General features: G+C 50.0%; 1 protein-coding gene across 5 annotated transcripts in view; it reads right to left on the reverse strand.

Annotated features, from left to right (window-relative positions):
• Positions 1 to 1,293: 1,293 nt before the first annotated feature.
• Positions 1,294 to 12,791, reverse strand: part of LRRK1 (leucine rich repeat kinase 1) — a 77,018-nt gene continuing 65,520 nt past the window's right edge. For all 5 annotated transcript variants that reach the window (XM_027714792.2, XM_027714791.2, XM_039389122.1 and 2 more), the window contains 4 exons: positions 11,643 to 11,759; positions 5,191 to 6,026; positions 4,524 to 4,625; positions 1,294 to 2,749 (listed from right to left, as the gene is read on the reverse strand). In XM_027714792.2, coding sequence (XP_027570593.1) covers positions 2,572 to 2,749; positions 4,524 to 4,625; positions 5,191 to 6,026; positions 11,643 to 11,759 — 1,233 coding nt within the window. In that variant the 3' untranslated portion in view covers positions 1,294 to 2,571. The remainder of the gene's footprint in view (positions 2,750 to 4,523; positions 4,626 to 5,190; positions 6,027 to 11,642; positions 11,760 to 12,791) is intronic.

The raw sequence follows: 12,791 nt of genomic DNA on the forward strand, positions 1-12,791 counted from the left end.
TGGATAGCCTCAGGCTGGCGAGGTCAGTGCACCCACAGAGCTGGGAGCTTGTGCTGGGCCCCAAAATGCCCTGAGAAAGCATGAGAATGTGGGGCCTGTGCCTCAAGCTGGGATGTGGGTACTGGGCACAGCAATCATTCTTCATCCCTATCCCTGACCCTGCATCCCTCTCACCACACTGATGCCAGCAAAGAAACAGCCCAAACCAGGAATAGCAATCAGTATCCAGATGGGAATTGGGTCTGTTTCTTTCAAAGCAGGTAAAGGACCTCTAAGCACTCCAGGAAAATGCCCAGGCTGGAGCATGTGGCTCCTTGCTCGCAGGAGGCAGCTGGGAGAAGGGGCAAAGCTGGGGGGGTCTGGGGCTCCAGCACTGATGGCTCAATTAATTCCTGTGCCAGCAGATCCTGTTGTTCATCTCCCTCAGCTTTCTTGATGAGCAATAACTGCCCTGGCACCGCCACCCTCCCACTGCTGGGGCTGGTAGAGGGGGTTAATCCCGTTTGAGAGCATCCGCTTCCCTCCAGTGCCGAGCCCCTTCCATGTGCTCCCGCTGCTCCCAGACAGGGCTGAGGGAAACCTCATGTTGACAAAATAAACCCAAGCTCTTTTCTTGCCTCTCCTCGGTCAGCTGAAGGAATAACCCCCTGCCAGGCCCCTGCTCGGGCTTATTTTTAGCGGCTGAAATAAAACAGTGAGGACTGTGATAAGCACAGCTTCCCCAGACCCACGGTTGGGGCTTGGGCAGCCCCTTGTTCCCGGGCTCTGGGGGCTTTTCCTGCCTTTGGCGGTGACCCCATCCCTTTCCCCAGGATGGCTGATGCTCCTCACCTGTTCCAGCCATCAGGAGAGCAGGCCTTGCTGGTAGGAGAGCTGGGAATAAGCACTGAAATCTCAAACTGTTTGAACCGGTGGGAGTTTCCTAATTTTGTTTTTAATTTCTGCTACTTCTGCCCCTGGAGATTCATTCCCGCAGCACGTGCAGTGCTCGCTTAATGGAGCCTTGTGCCTAATGAGGTTTCAGGTTTGCTGAAGGGGGGATTTTATCCTGATTCCAGGGTAGGAACATTCAGGATCTCAGCCGTTTTTGGGAACCAACTCTCCCTAGTCCCAGGAGGTTTTGCGACACGCTCGCACCCACCACTGCAGCACCTCTCAAGCTTCTTCACAGGTCCCATGAAACCCAGCTGCCATCCCCCTCTCTCCCCCCCATCTCCCTGACCCGGCTGGCAAAGGGGGGCAGTGGGCTTTGGAGCAGGGATGGGTTGCCAATAAAAAATGCCACTAGTGCAGTGTCATTTTTGGAGGAATCTGTTTATTTTAAGATACATTCTGTTTCTGAAGAAGGATATTTTAGCAGCCTGCAACAGAAATGTGAACCAGAGGGTTAACCTGCCCGTTCGGCCTTGGCCAGCCTTGCCGATGCTCACACAAGTTCCTTGGGTTAGAAAAGAAAAAAAAAGGTCCAAAATTCAAACTGTACACTTTTATACAGGGTGCATAGCCAGACTCACTTTTTACACTGCTGTACATGCTTGGGATAACTAAGTGCAATTGGATTCAGAGCCAAAACAGCATCCCAGGCCACTAATGAAGATAAAATACAAGCTGTGGTGGGCGGAAGCTGCACAGATACACAGAGGCAAACTGAGCTTATTGTGTTCCCACTGCTCCAGAGTGCATTTCCCAAGAGAAAGAGGAGTGGAGCAGAGACAGCTTATGAACCTTCCCCATCACGGGGCTGCCTTCTCTTACACCAGAAGTATCTGTCACACCCAGTGGCTTTGCTTTCCATCAGCTCCACTGACAGTTGACTTTGCAGCAGTGCAGTGAACCAGCTCACTCACTCGAGGTGCAGCATTCCTGGCAGGTTTTTCTGGGCTCCCTCACAGGAACACTGCACCACAACAGCTTTTAGGAACCAGAAACGCAGTGGCCAGCCACAGCTTACTGCTGCTCCCTACACCTGGGTGTCTGTACACAGGGACTACACCTGAAGTAGCCTCTAACGGAGTTGCAGGGAGGCGGGAAGCAGCCCCACAGTGCAGGGTTTCCAGCAGATGCATTCCCCTGGGAACAGGGTGGATCAGCCCACCGTGCCCCTCACTGCCGGCCAGTGGGCAGCCAGGATTGGAACGTGCTCAGGCTCCCAGGGAAGAGCTAACGGAGCTCTCCTGGCTGACATACACATGATCAAAGCAGCAGCAGCAGCCAGGGCATGCTGAAGGTGAGGAAGGAATTTAAAATGGGGAAGAACAAACTGGAAACAGAGGCATGAGCAGAACTGCAGCCACCTCCGCCTTCTGCAGGGGAGTCTGTGACGGAGCAGGAGAGCGGAGAGCTGGCTCAGCTCATCCCTGCCCTGCTCACACCCGTTTCTTCATTCCCCAAAAGCCCTGATGGGGTTCCAGCCCCGGGAACCCCGCAGTGCTCACTAGCAGCAAACCAGATGCACACTTCCCCCATCACCCCTCATCCCCTGCCTCTCTGGGCCGTGTCTCCTAGTGCGGGTGTGCTTGGAGCAGGACGCCTCCGTCTCCCGTCGAGCCTCGGGTCCCAGCTCCACCAGCACTACCTCCTCTTGCGCATGCAGGTTTCAAGCCTTCCCAGCTCCTCGTAGGCCTGGTAGAAAATGTCAAAGTCTCTGGCACTCCAGCCCCTCCAGACAGCCAGGCACCGCTCCATGTTTTCATTCTCAAAGCAGCACACAACCGTGTCCTTTGCTACGAGAGCCGCATCCACCAGCATCCTGGGGAAGGGAGAAGAGAGCAGGGAAGGGCATTAGGGCAAAAAGCAGCTCTGCAAGTGCAGCACCAGCTCACGAGCTTCCCTTCCAGCTACCCAATCTTTTCATAAGCTGCAAATCCTTGAGCAAGGAGAACATAACAAAGGGGGATCAGAAGCTGTGTCACAGCAAAACCAAGTTATAGGGGAAGAGGTTTTTAAAGGGATTCAGATGCCTAAACATTCAGGTGAGGGCTTAAGTCTGCCATGGCATTTTGAAGTTGCTGGTAATCTCCTGATTTGCTAAATCCACACACTCTCGTGCCTGCTGCCAGCTGGGCATTTTCAAAACAGCTCCATCATGCCACAGCTAACAGGCTGCTGAGAGATTCCACAGCCTGGAATACAGCATGGAAGTGGGATGGAGCCTGGCTCTGCCAGCTCAGGGTCTGAGCCCTGAGCCCAGAGCAGCAGGCATGGCTATGGTAGCCGCCAGGGATCCGTGAGGTCCATGCAGGTGTCACCCTGCAAGACAGCATCATGTTGTATGTGCTTCCCTTCATGGTCTTCACTGAAGCTGGTCCTGCAGATACCCCTGAGGGAGGTGGCCAGGCAGACAATGACACTTTTACCCTTGCAGAGTCCAAGGGACACAAGTCCAACCTTGCTGGGCTCTTTTTACTGCAGATGGGGAAGACCAGCCCCAAACTGTTTCCCAAGAAAGGCCTCTGGATGGGAGCACTGCCCACAAGGGCTGTCCTTGGCAGCTGATTTTCATCACAAACTGCCCCTATAAAGCCCCCTCCCCTCCCTGCTGTGCTCTGCCCTTGAAGCAGTCAGGCACTATCCTGCTCTTTATCCTGCTGGTAAAACAGGGAGAGTCAATGGCCATCATGCCTGGACCAGTCAGGACAAATGTGAGATGCTGTGTCACCTCACCTTAACTCCACACTCAATTTAGGTGAAGCAAAACAAACCTAAGAGTATCTGTGACCAATAAAGAGAATACTCCCCTCCCAACTAACTGATAAAGACTCTTATTTCTCGAGTAGAGGGAATGCCAGGAGCCTTTTGATCTCCTGTTGTTTTTGCCTGGTGGTAATAAATGACCATTTATAATCCTTAGCACTGCTTAACCTGCATTTGTTTGGACATAAATAGTACAATCCCAGACCGGTATTTAAGTGATCAGCAGGAACACCCCCACCTCTCCAGCAGTTATTTATTTACTTGGACTCTCCTTCGCTGTATGAAACATTTTAAATTAACGTATATAACTGCTCTCCCCTGTGCTCCAGGGGCCGTCCCCCGGCCCGTCACTGCCCACAGCACAAAGGTGCTCATTTAGAGCCAGAACATCAACCTGACCCCCGTGAATGCAGCCACAGACAAGCGCCGTGCTCTGCATAAATACACTTCTTGTTCTGAGCATGGGGCCTGAGCCTGCCAAGCTCCACCAACCTTCTGCCAGGTGCCCTCAGAGCACCGGGAGCCAGCACCAGGCAGGATCAGGCCGACTTTATCTCATTGTTCACGGTGCTGCCTGTTTCATTTGGGGGTACTTGATCTCTGTGGATTTTGGAGACTCACAGTACATTCCTCTCACCATCTGTCACGCTGAAGAGCATGCACGTGCCTCGATGTGCAACCAGCAAATGTGTCTCCTCCAGCTGGGACCTTCTCAGAGGCTGCTGGAAGCCAAGAGGAAGCTCCCAGGAGCCCTCAGAGCCTTCAGAGCCCCCTCCTGCCCCCCAGTCCCCTTGTGCCCCTGGAGATTGGTGTGACCCAGTCAGCCTCACCCGTAGGGAGCCAGCTCCCCAGCCTTCAGCACAGCGATCACTCTGCCCCGCTGGGTGCCCGATTCCTTCTCCAGCCCGATAACAATGATATCCCCTCCTCTCCTAGAAGAGAAACAAGGGACATGTCACACCTACTCAGCAATAGGGATGCTGACAGCTGACAAAAATCCATGTTGGATATCCATCCTCTGCTGCACAGCTGCCTGCAGCATGACATCTTGGGGGGAGGGGCACTGCAATGCCACAGGGACATCCTGAATCCACTGCAGTGAGAGATCCCGTGACAGGCAAAATCAGCTTCCCAGTGGTTTCCAGCAGCTCCACAGGAGGCAACAGGACTTGCCAGGGTTGTGTCCGAGCAAGGAAGCTGCCTGCTCCTCTTTGTTTCCTCAGTAGCTGGGGAAACAGGGCTTTGAGTCTGACCACCCCCTTCTCATTCTGCTGAAATCAATCCAGCAAGACCAGTGGCCATTCTGCTCAACACCAAATACTTTAAAAAGGGGTAGAAAGTACCCTTGTACTGAGAACAAAGTTTCTTAATGGTAACAACTTTCTGGCCAGGTGAATCACACTGGGAATGCAAAATATCTTGAATTAGCCTGAATTAACCTCATGTTCAGCCCACAAGGGATTTTGACGAAGTTGCCTTGATAAGGGACCTGCTTACCTGGGGATCCATATGAGGTCTTTCACTGGAAGAATTTTGATGGCTTGGAGATGCTCCGTGTCGTCACCCACAGGCATAGCATCATGATCCAGGGGAGCCTTCAGCTCACTGAATTTCTCAGACTCCTCAAAGTCTGTGGAGAATGGTGCACTGGAAGAGCTCATGGGCGAGCTGGGTAGGCTGGAGGGGCAGCGGGTTACCCTGCTGGGAGGCGAGGAGGAGTAGGAAGACACAGAGCAGTAATCCGTGAGCGAGTCCTGGTGGTTCAGGATCTGGGTGCCCACCTCTGGGCTGTACATAATGCTCATGTCCCCCACTGGGCTGTTCTCCACCGCTCCGTGGTTGATGGGGGCTGTAGCTGGGATGGCTGCCGAGGGCTGCTGGATTGTAAACATGTCTCTGAGGGGGCTGCAGTCTCCACAGAAGTAGCGTGCACAGAGCTGGTAGGTGGTAGCATGGTACATCACCAGGAAGTTGCTTTTATCGTCCAGACACCACACCACCTCCTCCCCGTGACACTCGGAGTTGCAGGCGATGGATGTGATGACCGAGGGTGGGTTGAAGGGCTCCAGCCTCCTGCTGATCTCCATGGAGGAGCAGTCGATGATGAGGATGCCGGGGCCGTTGCTGTACCACACCTCTGCCCCACTGTTGGTGATCTCCATGGCCTTCACAGGGTACGGGTTCTGCCGGGGGTCGTCATCCGGAATGTTGAATTTGGACCTGTTTGCTGTGTGGGAGCACAGGTAGGAGCAGCTGTCCCCTGGCATGCCCTGGGACACTGAAAACACGGCTACAAGTCCATCTGACAAGCCAGCCAGCACCACATATGAGTTCTGCAAGAAAGAGACAGTAGGATCTCATAGAATCACAAAATGGTTTGGGCTGGAAGGGACCTTAAAGATGATCTTGTCCCAGCCCTCCCGCTATGGGCAGGGACACCTTCCACTCGACCAGGTTGTTCCAAGCCCCGTCCAACCTGGCCTTAAACACTTCCAGGGATGGGGAGTCCACAACCTCTCTGTGCCAGTGCCTCATCACCCTTAAAGATTTTTTTCCTACTTCTCTATGTCTCTGCAATACAAGACCTTTCAATCCCAGAGGCTCTGGCTGCTTCTCGTATACTGCAAGAGCACGGGTAACTTATCCCAGAACAGTGATAACAGCAACATAAAAAGAAATTACCAAGAAGCTGCTGCAGAGCCATACTCCTCTCACCCAGTATTACCTCTCTTTTACTGGCAAGGGCAGACAGATGGACCTGGCAGCCTGCCCTAAAGGTTAAGAAATTCAAGCTGGAGTATGCCCAGAGACAGCCATCATGATCCTTGGAATCCAGCTGTAGAAACCCAGCTCACTTCCAAAAAGGAGTAAAGCTATTGCTATCAGTGTAGGTAGGAGAGGAATGGAAGAAATGCAGTAAAAATGGAAAGAGGGAGCTAACATCCTCGCAAACGAGAGCATCCAGTGATTGCTCCACATCCGATATCTGCTGCTCTGAGACCACTGCACCTCCCAGGGACGTTCTCTGGGTCTGGGATCCCTGGCAGCTCAGAGGCATCCTGGCGAAGGGCACAGCAGCAGCAGTTCAGCAAAGCCCCAGCCAAGTGCCATGAACAGTTCTGTGCATTGGTAAGAACCTGCCTCTCAGCGTGCAGACGTGCTGGCCGTGGCACTGCGGCGATGGATGCCCTCACGTCCCATGGGCGGGAGCTGCTGAGGAGGCCATGGCTCAGCGACTCCTCCAGCTCATCACAGCGGTGCAAAATGCTGTTAAACAGACTGGGAAATGGATCTCTTGGGAACAAAACTCCCCGTGACCTTGGGTCTGCACCAGAAACTCCCTGATCTGTGAAGTGGATAGAACAATACCTACCTCAAAGGCCTTTGTACTTCCTCCCTGGAGAGCAGTATATTCTAAAAAAAGATCCTTTTACCCAGGACTTTTTTGCTGTTGTTTCAATCTGCCTGGATTAAGCACAGCAAACCAAACAGAACCAGACAGAGCACCACTAACTGATCCAACACAACCTCACCCCTCCAGAGCCTTGCCATGGTGGGAAGCCTGGGAGAGCAGTGAGATGGGCTGAGGGTTTGGAGTCACCCCTTGCTGCTCATAAATTCAGGGATCCTTGTGCCCTTCCAGGGATCTTGGCTCTGCCAGCCCTGGAAGAAAGCTCCTAGGCTGTTTAAACTCCCAGAGGCTGAAATCAGTATGTTGACTTGCTCCAGCTATTGAAGGGCAGATAGTGCAGGGTAAGTGTTATTTAACTGACAGCTCTGTTTGCAAGGCTCATGGAGAGTCCTGGACAAAGAGACACTCTCTGCACACCAAGTATGAGTAAAACCACGAGAGCGCTGAGCCCTGGATGACTAATCCAAATCACAGCAGAATTTTACTGTAATGGGAAAAACTAGGGAAGCGAGTGGAAAGTTGTGAAATGGGCCTTGGACTGTAACTCAGTCCAGTCCCAATTCTCTAACCTCTAATTAAAAGAAACCCCAATGACCTGCAGTGCTCAGTGCCGTGTCCTTGCTGCCATGTGCATCTGGTGCAAAGGCTCCTGGTTATGGCTTTGCCAGGGAATTGCATCAATAGGTTGGAACATGGCATGGTGCTTTGCACAACCTGGGTCTAGGGTTACTTTTCCTTTGGAAAGGAGTTTAATTATTTAAAAATGAATAAAACAAAGCAGAACAGCCCACATTTCTCTGGTGAAAATGGTCCAACTTTTTCAGTCCAAAGGACCCTGCACGAGAGGCATTTCTTACTAAAAATGGAAAATTTAAATTGAAATGGGAACATCCGATATTAACTGTAATGTGGGTATGTCAACCTGAACTGCTCCCAGCATGACACAGGACACTATTAAAGTCTTCAGAGATTATAATTTTGTCTGATTTGATTTGATTTGAAAATGCTGAATTATCCAAGCATAGTCTTCATAAAAAATATTTTGATTTCCCTGATTAATGTCAGCTACTGCAGGACAGAATCCATATTCCCTTTTGGGTTCCACAGGCCAAGTTTCCCTGGCACTGAGCAGTTGGCACCATAAGCAGGCAGAGCTGGGTCAGTGACCCCCACCTGGTGTTACTGGTAATACTGATGCCAAATCCTATCCTGCCTGGGATAGCACAATGGTGGAAGCAAACTGGGAAGATACTTTTTGCTTTGGGGCATTTATTACTCTCTGCCTTGGCTTTGAGGGCTCTTGGGACCTGCTTCTATCCAGCTACTGTTGTTCTCTCTCAGAGAGATAAGAAATGTGGAGTGGGAACTCAAATCACAGAATCACAGAATCTGCCAAGTTGGAAAGGACCCACAAGGATCATCCAGTCCAACTCCTGGCCCTGCACAGGACCATCCCCAAGGGTCACATCATGTGCCTGAGAGGATCATCCAAGCCCTTCTTCAACTCTGTCAGCCTTGGTGTTGTGACCACTGCCCCGGGGAGCCTGTTCAGTGCCCAACCACCCTCTGGGGAAGAACCTTTTTCTAATATCCAACCTAAACCTCCCCTGACACAACTCCAGGACCTTCCCTCAGGTCCTGTCACTGGTCCCCACAGAGCAGAGATCAGTGCCTGCCCTTCCTCTTCCCCTCAGGAGGAAGTTCTAACTGCAGTGAGGTCTCTCCTCAGTCTCCTCTTCTCCAGCTGACCACACCAAGTGCTCTCAGCCACTCCTCACACAGCTTCCCCTCCAGGCCCTTCTCCTCCTTAGGATGCTCCCTAATAGCTTAATATATGAGAAATGGCCTCAACCTGCCATCTCTCACGTGACTGAGCCAAGGGAGTGACCGATTTCACGGAAGACCATGGCAAAGGTCACCTCCCCACAGGTGCCACCGACTTGCCAGAGGTCATTTGTTGCTGGTGCAGGTGGTCAGGGAGGCAAAGCCCTCCTGATCAGGGTATTCCAACAGCAACCAAAGGCAGGCAGGGCCGCAGCCTCCAGAAACCTTAAGTAACTTTCTCAGAATTCATTTTCAACATTTGGGCTCCGCAAGGAGCCAACAAAAACACACAGCAACAAAACTGCATTTGAAGGCTGGGTCCTGCCAGCAGCCCTGCTGTGCCAGGAGGAAGGCCCCAGAGCGGGGCTGTGACGGTGTGGGATGTGCAGGGATGAGCTGGCTCCAGACGTCCTGTCCTGGGGCCGGGGACAGCACAAGGCTCGGGGCCATCGGCACGGCCACTCTGAGAAGGCTGAAAAACATGATACGGCCCTTGACACCAGGGCCTGGTCACCTCCTCCTCCTCCTCCTCCTCTGATCCCTGCGGGGTCTGGCATTGCTGGCAGCACACACAGGGCAGGCTGCAGCCTTTAAATGCAGCTTTTGTTTCCATGTGTTCCAGGTTTCTGCAAGAGGCCAGAGCCTTGCACCCATTCAGGTCTCTCTCTCCCCTCCTCATCTCTTTGTAAGACTGCTGCAAACTAAGTCAGAAAGCATCTTGGTTTGCTGTTTTTAACCTGTTTGTGCACTTATTTGGTTTTTTTTCTGAAAGGAAATTTACTGAAAATTGTATTGTTTACCAAAAAGAATGATACTGGTGACAGAAAGCACGCAACAAAAAGCTTAAATTATACAAGACTTTTTCCTGCTGGGTGAGTTTCGGATTCTGGGCCCCTCTCTGTTGCTTTTAAATTTCCATGATGCTTCCTTTGGATGAGAAACCAAGTTTTGGAAGCTATTTCTTTTGGATCAGCCTTCCCAAGGCAGTCGTAAAGAATTCCCCTTCCCAGCAACATCCCTCGGCAATTCTCTGACTAAAAGTTACCTCACATCTCATCAGCTAAAGGCTTTCTTCCCAGGGAAATGCAATTCCCTTCTCCGCTGGACAACAATGACTCTGATAACTCTGACAGAGCTTAGTGGTCACACAGTGAGTGTGACAAGTGCAAGCTTTTCACTCAGATTTTTTTGGAAGAAGAGGTTGCTTTAGTTCTTGCCAACCTGGTCTGCACATCCCCACGGCTGCTGCTCTGGCCATTTCACTGCCAAACTCATTCATAGAAAGGAGAGAGGAAAAAGTAAGTCCAATAAACTAAGAAGGAGTGTGCTGAAGGGATGTGGATTTCTGGAAGGTTGGGTAGGGTCGGGGGAGGAAGGGAGGTGTCTAGACTCAATATTGCTATTGTAGGGCCTGGCATTATTTATGACATTTTCTAGGCAAGCCACAATCTGGAAATAGAAACCAGGAGACATAAAGCCACTCGTAACCCCTGAGGAATGGCTTTGCAAGCTGTGTGACAGTGGAAAAGCTGAAAGTGAAAGACTCGTTCGACTGTCCTGGACAAAACCCCAGGCAGCATGAAAAAGAAATTTGCCTTACACATCAGAAATGAAACTCCACGGCAGAGAAACGCTGCAGGTCCGGGAGCCAAAGACAGCCGACAGATGAAGCCTCCCAGCAGGAGAAATCCACCTCTGTGCCAACTTCACATCGATGCCCTACTTGAGTCCTACTTACACCATGTTTGGAAGTGAAGCAGCACACCTTACACTAACCATCTGCCTTGGATTCAGTCTGCAGGGATGTAGCAGTCCAAGCAAACGAGCCAGAAATGGACAATAGCTCAGGCCCGGCCTGTGGTATAAACCAGTCCTGCTGTCACTCCCAGAGCTGCTCCACGTCGAGCTTTCAGACACATACCAGTCTGCTGGCATTTGCAAAGACTACACAGCTACCAGTAATGTTGGAACATAATTATATGTTTTCACTTGAGGTGGCTGTAAGCAAACCGGAGGTAATTTAGCTCGAAAACAGTTTTTATACATCTCCCAAGACTTGCCCGCAATAGGCACCCATGTCAGATTTCTCTTGCCAAAAACTGGATGCTGGCCATTCCAGAACTAGATAGACAGCATATAACTTGTGTTATTACCCATAAGAGTAATTATATATGTTATCCATAACAGTATTACCCAAAACAGCTGTATTATCTCAGTGTTCTCATTCAAAACCAAAACAGAAGTGTGGCTGAGCCTAGGTAATATTATAGATGACTGCACACAAATAACAGCACACATCCCAGGAAAACAGAGGGTACAAGAGGCAGGATATACCCACATCCTGAATTAGCACTCAACAAATCTCTATTCTAATTATTGTTTCATGCCCTCTCTACTTTGCTTGATCAGCCTAAACCTTGTCTTCCAGTGATGTGGAAACAGAGCTGGAAAATTTCCTTGCAGAGAAATTTGATCTATTTTGACTATTTTCCCAGCAGGCTTGGAAGTGACAGCTTTGGTCCCCTGACTCAGGTTCTTGCCCACACCTCTGTTTTCTGGCAGAGACACGAAGACCAGGAAACCTTCTCCTCCCGGTGCCAAAATGTTCCTGGGCTTTGCAAAGTCCTTCAACACCAGCTCAGTCTGGCAGCTTGGCCCGGGAGCAGACAGTTGAGTCTCACTAATGCCCCTTTTCCTTTAGGTTGCTCCTTACCTTTTTGACAACAGGCATCACTAAGAAGCAGCTCACAGTAGCAGGAGTGTCTAAACCCTTCAGTGGAGTCTTTAAGGGACACATGCCCTGCAACGCATACACAGAAACCTTCTGGTCCTGTGAAAGAGCACAGAAAATTCTGTAAATACCAATCACCTTCCATGCTTTCCATATTTTGATACTTGAACAGGATCTAATTGGTTGCAAAACCAGTTTTTACTTGTATATTTTTGGTACCCAAAATCTGGATATCTGTTTTCCCTGGAAAGTCTTTGTTTGCCCTGTGGGTAGAAAGCAGGTGCTGCCCTCCCAAGAATGAGCTGTGGGCAATATACACATTATCCAAAAGTCACTAAAAATCACCACTATAGGTGTTTTATCACCACACCTAAAAGCAGTATTTGACAACCCTGACTGCAAAAATCCCAAACAACAATTGAAGCATGTTGTGTGTTATTTTGCATTAATACGTCAGTTCAGGGAAAGCTGGTATTACATTTTATGTGGAATTACATCTGCTCCACAATTCATAAATCTACTAGATTGACCAAGAGCACCCAGTTTGGAGAATAGCAACATATTCCATTTTGATCCAAAAGGTGGAAATACAATACTTTAAGATTTTTGAATTTTAATTTTTCTATATTTACTGTTCTGAAAAAACAGCAATATTGGAAATTCATCTCTATTTAGGAAGAGAAAAACTCAAAATAACTGATTTTTCTACATGGTAAAAAAAGATCTCTATTCTCACCCAGTTACAGCATCTGTGCCAGGGTGGAGTGAATTAACCAACACAAATTATTTATTCAGTAAGTGTGTCCTTTTTTCCCCCACTCTGAAACACTGAATTTCAGGTATGTTTCATTTTTTTTGGCTGTTTTTCATCTGTTTTGTGTCAAATGACCATGTCAGAATTGGCTGACACTTAACACAGCCCTTTTTGATGGGTGGATGGGGGCTCTGGGGTATAAACCAGCCCTGTTCTCTCACTCTTATCTTTTTAGCTGCAATTTTCCACGGTGAACACAAAACTCGGGTACCATTTCCCACCAACTTTGAAATCCCTCAGGCCTCTTTCAGAACCCCACCCTTAAATGCATGGTTTCTGTCACGGCTTCCCTTTATCGCTCACAGATAAGGACATTT

The sequence above is a fragment of the Pipra filicauda genome, unplaced genomic scaffold, assembly GCF_003945595.2.
Source record: "Pipra filicauda isolate LSUMZ 115617 unplaced genomic scaffold, ASM394559v2 scaffold70_size2993248_pilon, whole genome shotgun sequence".
Classification (NCBI taxonomy): domain Eukaryota; kingdom Metazoa; phylum Chordata; class Aves; order Passeriformes; family Pipridae; genus Pipra; species Pipra filicauda.